Genomic DNA, 19,190 nt, shown 5'->3' with positions numbered 1-19,190 from the left:
TGTGTTACAGCATAATAGCTACACATGAATCCCTGGAATTTTCACTCAAACAAAAACTACCAGAGAAGTATTGCCAGGTTATTTTATTTTCAGAAAGATTTTCACAATGATTATTTTTCTATGGAAATCTTAGGACTTTCAATAAAAAGAAGGCCGTCTGGCTTAGTAGCTTGCACAAAGAACCCTCAATAAACAGCTGTAGATGAAGGTAGATATGGTGGAGAGGAGATGATCAGAGAGTTAGAAGCCCTGGGTGTGACCCCACCTCTCCCTCTACCTAACAGCGTGACCCAGCGTGACCCACCTTTCTCGTTTTGGTTGGTTCATCCATAAAGATAGAAATCTTACTGCTACGTAAGATGTCTAGATCTTACCCAGCTTAAAAAAAAATGTCTTTGGTTTCAGATATCACTCCTAAGGAAATAGCAAATCACACATAAATCTTTCATTCTAGGCTCATTTCCTTTAAATAACATCAGATCCATAAATAGCCATGCTTTCTGAAAAACAAAAATGCCTCTCTCCCCTTTTTATTTTTAAGTAAAGGAACAGGTTTATCAAGAAAGTTTTCATTTAGCCTTCCTCAACTTCCAGAATTTAAAATGGGATGATATAAGGGACTTTGGTTTCCCTGTTGTTGTTCTTTAATCACACTTGTTTTCAGTTAAAATTTTAGAAAACTATGAAATAATGAAATTCCTTTTGTAACTAACCTGCCAAGATATACATTATCCTTGTACATAAGGAAGTCTGGAAAAGCATTTTTTGGTTGAATTTTGACCAGAAATCACAGAAAATGTTTTAAATATACGGTTTCTATTCATTACACATAACATATTGATACTTAGATAAAAAAAATAAGTATTATCAGAAAATACATATTGTGCTTGCATCGTGGTTTTACCCCACATATCACTTCTCTTCCCTATAAATCATACTCTCTATTTCATTTCACGTTACTTTTATCTTCTGGTATCTTGGGGTAAAATGTTTAAAATCTGAAGTAACAGACCAGTATGGAGATTCAGATATCTGTGGTAAGTATATCTAAATAACTATATTTATTTTATTTTCATCTGTTAAGCTACTTCAGATATCTAGTGGCGTGAAATCAAACGATATCCACATGACTCCTAGCTAGGTGTCTGCAATTTCTTATTTGCACATTTGGTTCTCAAGCCAAATTACCATTCTTAAATATCATGTAGAGGAAATTACACTCAAAAGGGCTGAAGGTATCAAAAGTCAAAATGTGCAAATAATTTGCAAAAAAAAAGCAAGTGATTTCTCTTCATTTTTAGGAATTTCTCACTTCTAACTATTTTCAGTGCAGTCCTCTTGGATCAGCCACAGTATGTCTTGATTACTTTAAAAATTTCATATGGTAAATAAGCATAGATGATAAAAGATGAAACTCTGAAAGCATTTAGTTCAGAAGCAGGAGCAGCAGAGATTATCCAAATGTACAAACCCCCAATTTTTATAAACAAGCAAACACACCAAAAAAAAAAAAAAAAAACCCAAGCAGAAAGGATAGAGAAGAAATTATTGTACAGCCCTTCCAAAATTCAGAATATTCAAGATAATTAAATGTAGTTTGATAAACTGCCAGAGAACAATCCACATGCACTTTTCTGGACTTTCCAGGTTTACTATTATTATCTCTTATATCAGGCATGCAGGAGAATATACACTCTATCTTCAGCTGCACAGAAATGAATGTTCAGTATATTCATTCATTGGCTTATTAATGAGCACATCGAAGAATAGGTACAAAGCCACCTACCATTGTCACTGTCTCCTTCAGATGGAACACTGTAGCTAGAGTTGTCCCATGTTTGTGCCTGTGTAAGTTTGTTGAAGGAGATAGGAGGAAGAGTGAGGGCTGGGTCTGCAGGAGAGCGAGAGAGCCAGTCCACGTACAGTTGCACAAGGACCAGGAAAAACCAAAGGGGCAGCAGCATTTCACAAATGGCATACGGATTGTATGGAAATGAAGCGAATTTCATATTATGGAATTTAATTTCAAATGTACAATATAGGAGAAGAATGAAAGATGGCGCATGGAATAAAAAGAATGATAAAAAACTGAGTGTTAGTACTTATCAATCATATACTTGGCATGCAGTTAATACCATTAATCGTTAACAGTTCGCAAGCCCACAGACTTAGAGTACTAATGAATCATGTCAGTGGAAAGAAGGAGTACCCATAGATTACGCAGATAAAAAGCAAAAGACCTACCAGATACCTTTTCCAAAGACCTAAATAACTAACAATCTTAGCAAATATGATTCACACAAAATATTTGTTTACATAGAAGAAGCTTAATATGTATAAATATGTCAATTATTTAGAAATAAATCTATTATAGAATCAGTGTTTGCCACTGGTGGATTTTTATCCCAAGGTAATGTAAAATTTCTCTTTAAAGACATCTGTAAGTCTGCTGGCATGCTTTATTGATAAGTGAATCTAGCCAACTCCGCTCAACCCTTGACACACAGCTATACCTCTCAATACTGTCTTAGATACTGATCAGTATAGAACCTATTTCGGACACTAGTAGAGTCTCTTTAACAACAAACCTAATTAACTGATAGATGTCAGTCAATTCAAAGCACTTCTAAATTGGTCATTTATGAAATAACACCTCTTTTTTTCTTTTGGACTAACTATCCATATAGTAATTTTTGATGTTTAGGAAATATCTATACAATTTTTATTCAATCATAAGGCAGGGCCAATAAAATACAGGGACATGATTCTAGTAATGCATATTTGGATATATACAGTTGTCCTTCTTGGGAGGAAAACACAGAAAATAAAATTTCTTTTGAAGAAAACTATTAGTCTACTTTAAGAATCTAAGTATCTATTCCCACTTGCTAATTTGAGCAGTCTGTTTTTATTTTTAACACAGAAATCACATGAATTCGTATACTTAACTTGAAAATAAAAATTAAATCACTTTTTAAAGTTCCAAAGCTACTCAATCAAAAATAATTTCTCTCTTTTGTAGTCATGTGATCTTCAATTAAGATTAGTAGGTATATTATTTTCTAGAAAATGCGAAAAATACATACTGTAATATTTTAAAGTCACTAAATAAAAATTTTTAAATTCCCAATACATGATGCTAGTTTCATAACGTTCCAACATGCCAACTGATGTTCCTGAAGAAAAATCAGCATTACTTACGACAACCAAACTCCACAAAGCTTTCTACAACTGGCACAATTTCCACACTGGTTAGTCAGCATTATAGAAAGGTTGGAAGCTAGGAAAGGAAATTATCTTTGTTTCCTGCTATTCAGAATAAATACTTCATTTATTTTTCACCACCACAAACAGTCTGAAATGGTTCAACAGTGTGGGTATGAGGTTGATAAGTTGAGTTTGGACCCCATAAAAAGAATTGAAAAAGTCACAGAGACAATTTTGCAACTAAATTGCAAAGATGCACGTTCAAAAGAATATTATTCTTTGGAGATTCATTCAACTTTTGATTTGCTCAATTATAAGTTTTGTTTTGTTTTGTTTGCAGTACGCGGTCCTCTCACTGTTGTGGCCTCTCCCGTTGTGGAGCACAGGATCCGGACGCGCAGGCTCAGCGGCCATGGCTCACGGGCCCAGCCACTCCGCGGCATGTGGGGTCTTCCCGGACCAGGGCACGAACCCGTGTCCCCTGCATCGGCAGGTGGACCCTCAACCACTGCGCCACCAGGGAAGCCCCTAAGATATTTTTAAATTGTGTAAAAGTGCTTGTAAGGGATAGGAGAAAGTCTGTAGCCCAACATGAAGTCCTCAGTGTATAGAGAACATTCCTGGCAGATCATCACTCAGGGCATGGAAGCCTCCATTCCTCCCAGCACAATCTGAGACCTTGGAAATGGAGGCCCAACCCAGATCTGGCTGCATACTCTCAGCTCCATGAATGGTGAGGCCAGCCATTTGAGTCCTATTTCATGCACAATTTGGTTCTCCATAAAACACCTCCTAACCCTTGCCACACCCAAGCATCTTCTCAAATGGCTTTGTCTTACAGCCCATTCAAAATGCCAGGAAGCCATTACACCTGGCCACATGTTACCCATCAATCAACTTTCTCCAAAAACGAAGAAACATTCCTTTATAAAAGAACCATCTTCGTTTTTTTCTATGGGTACCCTTTTTCAAAATATACACATGTATAACTTCAATTGTTGCCAAATGCTTTATTAAAAAACCCAAGAACATATGAGTTCTTTACTACCTTTTGCTTAAAGCGTCCGAGTCCTTTCTTAGCACTTACTGAAAAGCATTAGCAGTGAGTGTATGCAAAAGACTTAAGAATCAAAAATATTAAAACAAAGAAGCACCTAAAAGAAGGTATATAGTGCTAGAACTTTAAGTATGTGGAGAAATCAGAAGAACCAAATTTTTCTATACATAGTCCTTTTTAAAATCAGCAGTTGTTTTGCACATTGCTATAATTTACATTTGTGAATATACTAAGTTAAAATAAAGTAGGTAATATAAGCAGAAATGCTCTTAAAAATGTCTCCTGACCACTCATGTGAGTCTTGGAAAGACCACCCTGTCACATGAGTAAATATACAGTCCTTACGAAGGCCCAGAGAGCAAATGAGGGGTGTCTCAGAAAAGAGTCACCAGCCTTAATTTAGCAAGGTACCAGGAACCACCGGGGCAAAGAGGTGGCTATTTTATCAACAGAATATTTCTTTCCCACTTACACGTCCCAACATCTTTTTCTCTTTGCTCTGATTCAAAAGAAGGTAAGATAATCTATTACTGATAACATGGCGTTAACAGGTGATTCATGACCACAAGGCTCGAAAATATGGCCTCCCCACGCTGTAGTGGGGTTCTGATGCCAGGACTCAAACTCACCAGAGTTGACAAGGCTGCTCACACTATAATGTATGCATTTAAAAGGCTAAAGAGAAACTCCTGAGCTGTTCACACGTGCAAGAGCGCTAAGGTTTCAATTTACCTGATCGAGGCTTCAGGCCAAACAGAGCTGTGCTGGTGTTGGTAGGAGAGATGGCAGGGGAGTTCTCTCTCATCTGTGGTGTTAGAAGAAAAGGACATTTTTTAAAGAACTGGAGCAGAACTATGCATGCCTCTCCGTGATCAAGGATTATAATAAAACCATGACCTCCTTGCATTTGCTGCCGTGAGGAAGTCCTGACTAAAAAATGATAATTGATGCATCTTCACATTGCTAATGTTTTAAGTGGTAGAATCGACAGAATGTTGTTTTGGGGGAGATCCGTCCAATTGTTTATGTGCTCATTATAAAAACAGTTCATAGTTGTGTGATACTGGCAATCCCTTTCTGCTCACGAATAGATGTGTGCATTCCGGTGCAGGCACTGACACACACAAGCACTCACTCACATCCATCTCACAGAGGGCACATCTGATAAAGAATTTCATAACACAACGAGATGAGAAAACAGGTAACACTGAACAGGTGTCTCAGCTATAGGGAAACCACACACTGAATCACTTATAGATAACGAGACATTCTAAATGTTGCCTACATGAGCTATTTTCACTTCGTTTTCTATAAAAACATTCCCACGTTTGGTCTTCAAAATATGTCTTATAAAATGAGTCTTTAATTATGGATAGGGCCGGATCGGGCTATGAGAGCTAATGAGAGATTCCCTCAGAGATTCTGCAATACAATTAACTCATGAATCATCATGGTCTCAGGTTATAGATTTCTGTACAAGATATTCCAATTCAGTCTTCACAAAATACCTCAGCTTTCATTAATCTTCAGGAAACTTACCTCATTGGGAGAATACTCGCTCCCATTACTCTGTAACGTTAGATCATTTTGCACCTTAAGGAAGAAAAAAAATGCATGGTACGTTCCATCAGACTATAACATTAGTGAGGCAAGAACTGAGTTTTTCTAACTTCCATCATATCCCTGGCACATAGGGACACAATGAATAATACGCTGAATTAATTAATTAGTAGTTAAGTAGGCCATACTTACATTTTCTAAAAACATGCAACTATATCCACAGAAAAATACCACTAAACTATCACACAAACTAAGAAAAGGGATTTCCCAGAGCAAAGCGCTCAGTCCAAAGTACCTGTGAACTTCAGCTTTCCTTGCTAGGTTACCAAGCAACCTGCAGGCTCCCACCTGCTGGGAGCATAAGGGTTTTTATAAATGGTCCAAGGCAGTAGTTCCCAAATACACAGAATCTCATTGGCAGCTTTTTAATAAATATACATACCCGGACCTAGGAAAATCCTGCGCTGTCAATTCAACATCACTTTGCTTTGTCAACCAATGGGGAACTCGATAGTTTATTTTACCCAGATCTGCCTTCTTTATAAGGTAATCAAGAACCCCACTGAGGGAATTCCCTGGCAGTCCAGTGGTTAGGACTCCACGATTTCACTACTGAAGGCCCAGGTTTGATCCCTGGTCATGGAACTAAGATCCCATAAGCCGGGTGGCACAGCCAAAAAAAAAAGCATTGATCCAAAAAAATTTGGTGATAGCTAATATAAACATCTTCATATATGTCACCAAACTAGCATAAATTTCAGATGTCTGTTCCTATTCCTATTGTTGAGGAGTGCTACTAAAAAATATTCCCAACTGTGACAAATCCAAGGGAATAAAATATTTTTAGAATAAACAGTCATTCATTTCCCTACTCAATTAAATGTCTGAATTGCTAACAAGTAACTTGCAGGTTTGATTTTCTCTGTAAGAAACTCATTCCTCTAATTTTCCCTGTTGTCCCCACTGCATCCTTCCCTATTGGATATTACTTATGTATGAGAGTATAATTTGCAATTCTTCCTGAATGGTTTCCATTGCTACCCAAACTTGATGTGGACAGTCATGTAAAGTGTGTTAAAAGTCAGATAATGTGATGTGCTGACAATTACAAACCATTTCATAATCTTGGCCTCACTTATCTAACTGGGCACCGGCCTATCCCTCAGTGTTTCTGTCCGGTTCATGCTCTGTGCTGATTTGACCATGGCCAAGCTGCCTCCTGGGACCAATCCAAATCCTAGCTGCCCCCCAAATCCAGGTTTATTTCCCTTTCCTTAACCTCTTATCCTTTTCCCAGTCTCACAGAGCACCTAAAACACTCAGGATTATGAACTCTCTCATATTCTTCTCTAAGTTTTCTCAATGTCTAAGCCTTCTTTCCTCCACAATTTTTAAAATGCCTTAAAAGTGAGGGCAGGGCTTCCCTGGTGGCGCAGTGGTAGAGAGTCCGCCTGCCAATGCAGGGGACACGGGTTCGTGCCCCGGTCCGGGAAGATCCCACATGCCGCGGAGCGGCTGGGCCCGTGAGCCATGGCCGCTGAGCCTGCGCGTCCAGAGTCTGTGCTCCGCAATGGGAGAGGCCACAATAGTGAGAGGCCCGCGTACCGCAAAAAAAAAAAAAAAAAAAAAAAAAAAAAAGTGAGGGCAACTTCATCTTCTTCCTATCCCAGTCTTCGACACCCCAAACAAGGCTGAATCCAGCACAGGGACTCAACAAATACTGGCTAACTGATTCAAGACTATTGTAAAGATACTGCTTTCTTCCTGAATGAGATGGAAGAGAGAATATAAAAATCACCAAACCATAAAGGAGGGTCCCACTTAAGTCCCACATAACTATCAACACTGGCCTTGCTAATCTACCACTTTCTTTTCCTCCTCCTTGTGACTTCTTTTTTCCACCAGAGCCAGCAATTCCTCTCCCTTTTTAAAATCATGTGGACAGAGAATTGCCCAAAGAAGGAAGACAATGTGTAAGAATTCCTTACACTGAACGTGACTCCTCATTCAACCAAAAAGGGGGAAAAAAACTATTAACATTGTAAATCAGACACGGAATGGAGATCTTTTTTCCTAGAGGCTTGGTGTCTGCCTGATACTCCTGAAATCATGCACACAGGAGGGCATCTATTCTACTGGAATCAAAAGTGGGTCTGCAGCAGGATTCTAACATGGTCTCCAAGTACCTCTTCACTGACTGATTGTTAATTGCAAGGGGAAAATAGAATACTTAGATGCTGGAGAAATCAGATTCTACCTCGATTGGGTAATCAAATTAATGTCACCAGTGAAGCACAGATGTACACAATGTGCCTCCAAATGTGGTACCTGAGAAGGACACCGCACCACCTGTGCAGCATCCCAAACGAGAATGCAGGGACTCAATCTAATCATGAAGAAATATGAGGGACTTCTGTCCCACAAAATAAGGGGCAGTTCATTTTACAAAAAGAGGAGCACTATATTCTTCAAAATTTTAAGGTCATAAAAAATCAAAGAAAGGTTATGGAAATGTTCCAGAGTAAAGCAAACTATATAGTTACCTGACAATTATTGCCTCTAGACTGGATCCTACACTGAAGGGGAAAAAGAGCTATGAAAGACATCATTAGTTCAACCTAAATATTTGGAATATGGATAGCAGATTAGATGAAAATATTTTATCACTGTAAATTTATGAAGGTGATAACTGAAATGGGGTTATATAGGATAAAATCCCTATTCTTAGGAAAGGTACGCCGAAATGTTTAGAGAAAAGGACTATGATATACAAAACTTTTCCTCCAATTTTCAGAAAAAGAACTATGTATGTGGAGGAAGAGAGAGATACTGCAAATGTGTTAAAATGTTAATCACAGGTAAATCGGGGTGCAAGGTTATAATTTTTTACAACCTTTTGTAGACTCTTGTAATTTTTAATAAATCTTTTATAAATTTTAAATTATTTCCAAATAAAAAGCTAAAGCTAAAAGTGAGTGTGTACAGAATCAAAAGCAGCATGTCTCTAAAGAAGAGCCTGTGGAAATGGGCCCAGGGCAGCCTTCACATAAGAGGCTTCCTGATGTCCCACTACTGGGTCATTCAGTGATGCCTCCACCTGGGGAAGAGGGAGTGCAATGATTCTAAGGACCACACTGATGACAATCACAGAGCAGAGTAACAGTAACAGCTAAGTTAGGTGTCCTGGGTTACAAGATTGATCCCAATTTATAGAAAATAAAGGTGAAGTTAGAAAGGTAGCCCACAGGAGCTCACAGTTAGCAAGTCTTTGAGATAGGGCCGAAACTTAACATAATTCCAAGTCACTACACTCAAATATGAAGCCATGCTCTCTGGGAACATGGGTTTTTCGATTACAGTTCTTTTCCTCATTTAACACGGACACCTAGCTAGTTAAGAGTGTGAAACTGCTTTACTATGGTACGTGTCCAGACACCTCAGGGGACATAAATTGGTTGTACTGAAATCAGCCATCCTAAGCCTATTCAGTAAGAAGGGATAAAACAGGTCGTATGTAAACAATGTTTTACTCCCATGTCGCTGACTCAAGCCTATCTCTCTAGGCCTGCTTCTTCGGGACCTTCCAGGCTCATCTCTAGTTAATTATGTCAAATCTGCTTTCTTTACAGACACCCAAATTTCACCGTCTATAGCTGCCTGACCTACCTTTACTCTGTCCCCAAACCCCACCCTCCACTAGTTTCTCTTTGCTAGAGTCACTTAATCCTCCTAGGCATATCCCAAATCACTCATTCTTGTCTCTCAAGTCTTTCCTAGTTTATGTTCATCTGTGGCTGGTAAAACTTGCATCAGATGGTCCTACCTCCAGTTTTTGTTTTTTTTGGTTTTTTTTTTTTTGCGGTACGCGGGCCTCTCACTGTTGTGGCCTCTCCCGTTGTGGAGCACAGGCTCCGCGGCCATGGCTCACGGGCCCAGCCGCTCCACGGCATGTGGGATCTTCCCGGACCGAGGCACGAACCCACGTCCCCTGCATCGGCAGGCGGACTCTCAACCACTGCGCCACCAGGGAAGCCCCTACCTCCAGTTTTTGACAGAGGAGGTTTCCGTGTGGGTCTTAGCTGCCAGGACCGACCACCTGACATAAAAAATTTAGAGAACTTAATGGAAACAGCCAACTCTCATCTTTAAGGGGAGGTGAGTATAACAGATAAGCAGGAAGACTAAAGAAGCCAGAACTATAAAAAAACTGAAAACTAGACCTTGGACAAATTTGAGTATTGATCTCACTAATGAATGTTCCACCCGATAAATCTCGATAAAATATGGTGGCCACTCTTCTGTAGCAGAGTATTGCATCAGAGCTCTGGTGCATCCAAGAGCAGCCTTACCTCACATTCTGGAGACGTCTCCAACTGTATTTGACCACTGTAGGAATCAGAGGGAAAAAATGATACAAAGTGGAATTTAAAGCAAAAATATTTCAATGTAAAAAGGTAAAATATATTGTTATAAAAAGGTCAACATACTTTAGTGCAGAGTCTTGTAATTCTAAGTCTTCTGCCGAGTCCACAGGGTAAAAGTTGACAACACTTCTCTCTGCAATATCTGTGCTTAATCTAAAGAGTAAGGGAAAAAAAGTGCCACCAAATGTATTAAACTTCTAATAAATTCTACTGCTTTTAGTCATATATTTAAAAGTTATGTCTATTGTTAGGATTTAATAATGAAAGGTTTATGGTAGAAATTTCAAACTACATGGTATTTCCCCGCCATGTGCCAAATACAATATAATGTAGTTTTAATATAATTTTCCATATGCTTTGGTATCAAAATCCAACTTGTTTGAGATATACTAGTAATTTCTGATAAGGTCATAATATTCATAGGTAGCACACACTAAATTTTATTCTAGAAATTTATTAGTTTACAGAAGCAAGTAAAGTTGTTCTATACTATACTATACATGTACTATATTATGGTATATGTACCAAGGGCATTTGTTTTAACAGGAAGATCTCTTTGATAGACCCTAATACTCTCAATTTAAAAAATAAGAATTTATAAGCAATTTGATATGCATTTTAAATTCTGAAATTGTCTTACAGTTTCTGAATTTCTGTGATTTTAAGAGCTGAACTTTTTTTTTAAGATCTATAAAATAAGGAATTTCTATAAGTCATATACAAGTTATAAAGCTATTTGAAAAAGTAGGGATAAGTTCATACTATACATGCCCATTGAAAATGGTATCAAACCAACAGTCAGAAATCCTTAAGAAACCAACACAAAAGCAAAACAGGATAGCAATATTCAACTCAATTTTTTGATGTTAAGGTTGTGTGAAAGATAAAGCTCTAAAATTTAATCCTGTAATCAACGGCTTGACTAAAACAAAGAAATCTGGATCTAGGAAATACGAGATAAAGGAAAACCTTAATGTGTACATAAACTTTTTATTACTATTATTCAAAAGCAACGAGAAATAAGTGACCTCTTGAAGTGCCCTCTCTCTTTATTAGGACAAAAACGGGACTCTTTCTTTATCCCTATTACACTGGCGCAAAGACACGTTATTATCAAGTTAGGATTGTCGTATTATAATATCTATTTCAGGATGTACAACAAAGATCTGCAGCCGCCAAATTAGTGGATTATTGTAGGGAGGAAATTAAATCCCCATAAAGTTTTACAATGTAAATAATTTAAAAATAGCAATCCATAAAGACGCAAACCAACTATCCCCTGGAAGGTTACTCAAGGCTGTTTTCTTCCACGCCCACCATGCTGACTTGCTTGACATCCTTGGCGACCCTTTGCCTCAGACCTTTCCAAGCTGGAGAGTAATCTGCAGATCCTCAGTTCATCCCACTTCTCAGGAAAGATGATGCAACTGAGGTCCAGAGCGGGGAGCCACACCTTCCAGGTCACCCCGATCTTACACTTGGTTCCAGTCCCACATTCCCTGGCCGCTGCTATTTCCATCAAACAAGGCTGTTCTTTTTCAATTTGGGGCTCACATCGTAATCTCGAATGCGTAAGAAAAGTTTATTGGAAAAGTAATACGAAATGTAGAAATATGAAAACAATATAAAGTTTGAGCCCAAGTGGGGCCTTCTCTCTGTCACACCGTGTCTTCTAGGCTCTGTCCTGGACTCACATTCCCTTCCCGTTGATATGCTTGCCCTTGGGAACCTCATCCCCTTACACTACTCCTGTTATGGCAGCGCCTTATGAAAGTAACTTTTAAACTTAAGTCTCGAAGCCCCAGACCTAAACGTCTAGCCACTGAATGGACGTTGTCACATTGCCACCTTGGATTTTACTCAGCAGGTCCTAAACTGACCCCAACATCCTCCTCCTAAAAACCTGCCGTTCCTCTTGGTTCCCCATCTCAGATGGAGACATGAGGGGTCAGGTCTAAAACACCTTGGACTGTTTGTTCCCTCCCACCCTCACCATCCACTTCAAACAATCACCAGAGAACTACCACCGTACCTACCACTGTGTATCTACAATATTTAAAAGTATAAAGAAAAGTAGTAATTTAGAAGTACCCACAGAAAAAAATCCATCTTAATATATTTCTTTCTAGTTTTAATTTTTCCTAAGCTTCTTATACAACTGGGACCTAATTCTATTTATATCGTTGGGATCAAACTTTATGCATTTTTTATTCTATTTATATCATTGTGATCAAACTTTATGCACTTTTTATACTTTTTAAAGTTAACATTATATAATGAGCAATCTAAGATATAGTGGAAAGTTTAAAAAACATTTTATTGGTCACATATTACATCTTATTAATGACCAAAATTTAAGTATCTCCAAATTGTTAGATCATTTCCTTTTTTGTAAATATTTTGCTATTAAAAGTGCCTCTCCCCTCACAATTGCTGTTCATATCTCCTTGTCCCTTAGGATATTTTTTAGAATTAATTCAAAAGTTTTATATCTATTTTTAGACTATGGCTACAAACTACAAGGATGTCTTCTGGAGTGGTTCTGCCTGTTTACCTTTCCCCCAGCAGTTCATTTATTATTTCAAATCTTCACAACATTAAAAGATAAGTATTTTTAGCCCATCTTATAGATGAGAAAACTGGGGTACAGAGAAGTTATGTAATTTACCCAGATTAACTGGTATTAGAGCTGGGTTTGCAACCAGTATCTGGTTGATTAAGATATGTTCTTCTCCAGCCATGCTATTTCCCCATTCCTTATAATTTCTCTCTCTCTCTCTCTCTCTCTCTCTTAGGATGTGAAACTCAGCTCTTTAAGGAACTTACTTGGTTAGGTGCTTGCTAATAAGCCAGGCCCTGAGCCAAACATTAGGGAGAATTAACCACATGAATAATCATATTTTTAAACCATAATTACCTCCCCCTACATATAAAATAAAGTCTCAGCTCCTCCACACAGCATTCGAAGTCATGCCTGCATCACACCCAAAGGTCTCTCTGGTGAGTCTCAGTCCTGGCTTCACATCAGGAGCACTGGTAGAACTTTTAAAATATAAAAATGGCCAGACCCCCAGCGCCACAGGTGGTGTCGGGCAGAGTGTCTGTGCTCTGGAACTTCTACAAATGATACTGAAGCAGAGCCAGCACGGAGATCACCTTTTCTGCCTGAGATTTTCCAAGCTTGCTCCATTCTTTCTGACCTCTGTACCTTTGAATAAGCTTTTAATTCAATCCAGAATTTGCTTTCTCCTTGAAAATGCCAGCTATTAAAGGCCCAGGTAAAATACTCCAACCTTCAGGAAGGTCAGCCAAGCCACCCTCCCTTCTCCATCTGGGGTCAGGATCCCCTTCATCTCAAGCACTTAAATCAATGACATGTATAAATCACTACTCAAAGCAATGTCTATTACTATAGTTTATGTTCCTAGAAGGAAGAGCTGTGTCTTGTTCATCTTTACATCCCCCAAGGTGCACACTGTAGATCTTTCCATGCTCTAAGCACTCAGCTAATGTCTGCAGAATGGAAGTGCTTTTCAAATCAATTGCTAAAGATTTCCAGCCATACTCAACCCGAGCTTAAACTATTCTTTTAGAGTCAGACAACAGTGCTGGTGGACTCTCACTGGCACTCTGGGACTCACTCACCACCCTGTTCATAAATTCCCAGAATGTGGTGTGATTTCCACGCTCACCGTATTATCAATATAAGACCACATTATCTTCACATTGAAATTCCCAGGATCCCTGAATAGTTTACCAGGGATAAGCTTCGGATCTATTTCTCTATTAGTACGGTAGTTATTATCTGATACCAGGTATACTGCTTTACTGAAAAATATTTTGTCTGTAGGAATTCCGTTATCCTCAGCTAAGAAACCAAAAAATACACCTATATATAAAGTGCTTATTATTGATAAAGACTAATTCAATTAAAAAATTATCTTGTCACCCAAATCTTTAGAAATACATGATTTAGTTAACATATATTTGGCACCATCAGAAATAAATATGGTAGTACTTGATAAACCAAGTCTTTGGAAACTCTCTTATATTTCTCTATTCCAGGGGTTTAAACTTCAAGCTATATAAAGTATGCAATTTGACTGTATTTCTGTTGTCTAAGAATTATACAAAAATTGCCCTATGAATTCCACGAAGGGTGAATGAATTTCATGAAGGGATGGAAAAGCGGGGAACTGCTCTCAGTCCCTCCAGAAGTTTGACTCTTTTACTTACGATCTCAGGAAAACAGGCAGTTAAAATGACTTTTCTTCGTTACTGGTTAGTGCTAAGCCCATACTGTGTGTGTAAATATCTTAAAAACTGAGATAATGTACTCAATAAATTAGTGTACATTACTGACACCTGAAACCTGGGCCAAGGAAAGACACACATACCTGTTGGGATCTTGCAGCAAATCCACTGCTTCTCTCAGCTGTTCAATCATTGCTATATTCATGTCCTGGTCTTTGGATGAACTTATTCTGCAACATGAAACCAAGCTTTAGACTGAAAATGATCACTAGAACATGAATAGCACCTAGGTTCTTAAGAACAAACTTATAAAGATCCATCTGACACTGCAAAAATGATTTTTGACAAACTCAACATTTTAGCGAGGATGTGTCAGTACCCTGTGGGGTGGGCTGCCAGAGTGTAGCAGAAGAGCTGCTGGGTGGGAGGAGCCAGCTAGGCTGTAAGGCAGCTCACACAAAGTCTCAGTGCCCGTGGGCAGTGCTCACCTGTAAAAGCAGGGCAATGGACTGGCTGGGTAGTTCTCACGCTGTACTTTCCTGAGCCTGAGGGAGATCCACAGGGGTGCTCAGCTACGGCGGGTCCGCACTACTTCCAATTCCAGTTCAACCAGCCTGGCTCAGTTTTATTGCTTTCATACAATATGGGACTTCAGTGTGGGACTCTGGTTCCCAGTCCAGGCTCGTTAAGCATCAAAATCACCTAATGGTGCTTAAAAAAATATGCCGGGTCTGATACTCCTAAGTAGATCTGTCTGGGGCGTGGACATTTTCTTAACCAGATGATACTTATTTTACAGGCAGGGTTGGGAACAATAGATATAAGCTTGAGAATGGGGTTTCCAAAGCTTTACACAGTTTAAAAACTCTTTCCCTATAAAATCCTTTTCGCTATAATTCTATGATCAAGCTAGTTCTCCTCGGCATCACAGAAATATATCCAACAAATAGCTGGTTATACTGGACAGTGATTTGAAAGGAAGTCTGCAATATTTTTAAAAGGCAAGAGAGATCTGATCACGGTTCCTGCTTTCCATTGCAGAATATAAGCCAATGTCTTTCTGTAAGTGGAGAAACTTTTTAACAATGGAGTAAATTCTCACTAAGGGGAAAACCCTCATGAGGTTTGATGGACGGTCCAGGCCTATATGCCAGATCATGGAAAACAAAATCCTGGGAATCAAAAACCTACCCTCTGCCATATGGTCCAAACTCAATCCCCCTGAGTGGCAAACCAGTAAAGTGGTTTACTGTCTGTTAGATGGATCACTCATGCCCTCCTGTGTAAATCTTTATATGCGATAGAGTAGAAGTGCTGTCCATCTGGTACGAGATCCCAGCCCTCTGTAACCCTGGGGCAAGATAACCAATCTCCCTGTGCCTCAGTTTTGTCATCGGTGAAGTGAGGGATAACAATAGGACTTACAGGATTGTTGTAAAGAGGAAATGAGTTACTACCTGTGAAGTATTTTAGGACACTGCCTGGCACGTGGTATTTAATAACTGTTAGCTATTACAATTATTAGACTTAAGACCAAGACATTGAGGTCTATGGTTTTCTCAGATCTTGAACTTGAAGACTCTGGGGAAAGAAGTGGGAACAGGACCACGTATCACTTTAGGTCCAGTTGTCGGTTTGTTCAGAGAAAGGAAAGTAAGCTAGAATCTCTAGTCTAGAAATTCTATCTAATTTCCTGAATCACATTCTACCCACAGCCTCAAATCAGATAAAACTCAAGGCCAAGGAACAGGTATGACCTGGCACAGTACGGCCCCAATCCTGTGACAGTAAGCATCAGGCAGAGGAAACCTTGCAACTTCTGAGCAATATCATTGAGGAAGGTATCAGCTTGCTCAAAGAAAAGTGGACCAAAATTCTATCAGGACAAGGCTGCCATTCTGCTTGCAACATGAACTTTACAGGATGGTGGCTCATCACCAGCCTTCGGTACTCACATCCCCTCGGATGGCCAGTGTGCGTCCTCTTCTATCCGTAACAGTTCTTCACAGGTCTCAGTCCTTTCCTGTGGACAGAACACATGGGTCTTCTGAGAGCCACTGGCTGTAACAGTCAACAGTCTAAACCTGCCCTCATCCATATTCACAACAGCCAAAAGGTGGAAACAACCCAAGTGTCCATGAATGGATGAATGGAGAAAATGTGGTCTATACATACAATGGAATATCATTCAGCCTTAAAAAGGACGGAAATTCTAACACATGTTACAACATAGATGAACCCTGAGGACATCATGCTAAGTGAAATAAGTGAGTCACAGGAAGAAAAATACTGTATGATTCCACTTACATGAGGTTCCTAGAATAGTCAAATTCATAAAGACAGAAAGAAGAATGGTAGTTGCCAGAGGAGAGGGGGGAGGGGATTGGGAAGTTATGGTTTAATGGCAAAGAGTGTCCGTTTTACAAGATGAAAGAGTTTTGGAGATGGAGTACACAACATTGTTTTGGTTACACAACAATGTGAATGTACCACTGAACTGTATACTTAAAAAATGGCTAAGATGGTAAGTTTTTATGTATTTTGCCACAATTAAAAATAAAATAAAATTTTAAAAAAGAAGAAAAGAAAACCTGGCCGAGGACTACAATACCTGTTAACTTAGAAAAGAGTCAGAAATGCAAGGCTTAACTCCATTCATGACTGCCCTCTTAGCACCTCCTGATGTTGACAGATTCCTCAGCTGGGCTTGTCAGTCACATGAGAATGTGCATTCTGATGTTGGTGAGAGAAGCTGTGTGTGTGTGTGTGTGTGTGTGTGTGTGTGTGTGCGTGCGCGCACCCGTGCACATGCACACTGTTAACAAAAAAGGAAGTATTAACGACAGAAAAATGCCTCAAATTGCATCTAATAGTTTTCACATGTACAACGTGCAGATTTCACTGAAATGCACCCCCCTCTTAATATCCCAAAGAAACACTGTGGTGGGAGTATTTAGAAAGGCGTGTCCCACTGTTGGAACTTCCATGCGAGTCTTTCCATCTTGATCTCTGACACAGAGAAATGCTGCTTTAACTCAGCTGACAGCTAAAACGGAAGCCATCCCCGAAGGGGCAAACATTCCCCTAGCAAGGAAGGAACAACAGACAAAAGGACTGTTTTCTGTGTCAAAGTTCTGACACTTCATTAACGAATGCAGGCCCAGCCAATTCTCCAGATGTGTCACAGAAAATAAGTCTTTTTCTGAGGAGGTATCCAGCTGCATGATGTCAACCTCTGGCTTGAAAAACACTCAGACTTTTTCTATATAGATTATACTTTTAGTGCATTATAAAATCAATATATAAATTACTGTGCCTCCACCCAAATGCTAGTGAAATTCATGGGTGAAAATATACTACGAGAAACCACCAAGAAAACATGTTCTTATCTCTTCCTGTTGGGTTTCAACTATAGGAGCCATGGGTATTTCCTTCTAATTTTCAGTTTCATAATAAAAAGTAGCCAGTAGTAGAAAATATACTTTTTTTCAGTATGCAAAACAGAGGTATACTGGGTTTCTTTTGCTAAGTTAGATGGTGACACAGTTGATACACATTATTCATGGATTCTGTATTTATGAATTTGCCTCTTTACTAAAATCTATGTGTCACCCCAAAACCAATACTCGTGGTGCTTTTGCAGACACACGCAGAGGTGGTGAAAAACTAGAGTTCCCAACCCCAAAATGCACTTCCCAGTTGAGGCTGAACAAGGTAGCAAGCGACCTGCTTTCTTGTTTCAGCTCTCAGACTGTAAAAGAGTGTCCTTTTCAGAGCCTGTTTAGTATCACATTTTCACAGTTTTGTGCCTTTCGTTGGTGATTTTGCTGTTTAAAATGCCCCCTAGCATAGGACTGAAGTGCTGTCTTATCCTAAGCACAAGAAGGCTATGATATGTACTGTACCTTACAGAGAAAACACCTGCGTTAGGTAAGCTTCCTTCCCGCATGAGTTACGGGGCTGCTGGCCGCAAGTTCAGTGTTAATGCACTAACAGTACATATTAAATAGGGCGTCTTGAGACAGAAGTACACATAAAACCAGGTTATGTACTGACCAGTTGACAAAAATGTGTGACCAGAGGCTCACAGGAACCTAACCCTGTATCTCCCGTGGGAGCAACAGTTCAGGATTGGATAATTCAGTGTTTGAGGAAACTATCAAATAGAACTGCTGTGAATAAGGATCCACCGTAGTTACAAAAGCACAAGATGCTTACTCAGTGGAGAGAAAACAGGATTATATAAAACACAGAACTCTTGATCGTCGAGGACTGAGTAGTTCAGCACACTGGCTGGCAATAAAACACACTCTCACAGACTTTAAAAGTGATGCAAGTCAAGGGTAAAATGGGCCTGAATTGAAGCGTACAGCTTTTAATTGTAGATTTATGTTTTATTTTATTGTTAGCGTTCTTCTCCACTTGCCAACAGAAGCCTCTTGTAGGAGTGGGCACTCAGGAAACATTTGCTGTAGATTTCTACACCCCATTGGCTCCCCTAGATTCTACACCACAGGACCCACGCTGTAGAGCAGCCATTCCCATGGAGCCCTGTGCCTCCTGAAATCTCTAAATCTAGAAGAATTTGCTTTTTTGAAACAACATGTTTTATTTTACTAATCACTTTAATTGCTTTCCTTCAAGGCTTCCATCTTTACTTTAGACCCTCAGCTTAAGATAAACTCTTC

General features: G+C 39.2%; 1 protein-coding gene across 8 annotated transcripts in view; it reads right to left on the bottom strand.

The window, feature by feature from the left end:
- The window catches only part of LRCH1 (leucine rich repeats and calponin homology domain containing 1), a 191,602-nt gene that overhangs the window by 34,393 nt on the left and 138,019 nt on the right, over nt 1–19,190 (bottom strand). For 7 of the 8 annotated variants that reach the window (XM_089899542.1, XM_022574849.3, XM_022574840.3 and 4 more), the window contains 6 exons: nt 16,458–16,525; nt 14,646–14,732; nt 10,312–10,401; nt 10,174–10,210; nt 5,804–5,857; nt 4,997–5,069 (listed from right to left, as the gene is read on the bottom strand). In XM_089899542.1, coding sequence (XP_089755668.1) covers nt 4,997–5,069; nt 5,804–5,857; nt 10,174–10,210; nt 10,312–10,401; nt 14,646–14,732; nt 16,458–16,525 — 409 coding nt within the window. Of the gene's footprint in view, nt 1–1,786; nt 1,892–4,996; nt 5,070–5,803; nt 5,858–10,173; nt 10,211–10,311; nt 10,402–14,645; nt 14,733–16,457; nt 16,526–19,190 lie in introns of all 8 variants that reach the window. The other variant, XM_022574847.3, reaches the window with a different exon arrangement.

This window comes from Delphinapterus leucas, chromosome 18 (assembly GCF_059928025.1).
Source record: "Delphinapterus leucas isolate spDelLeu-1000000601 "Yukka" chromosome 18, BTC_Dleu_Yukka2, whole genome shotgun sequence".
Classification (NCBI taxonomy): domain Eukaryota; kingdom Metazoa; phylum Chordata; class Mammalia; order Artiodactyla; family Monodontidae; genus Delphinapterus; species Delphinapterus leucas.
This window is presented reverse-complemented; position numbering and strand designations above follow the sequence as displayed.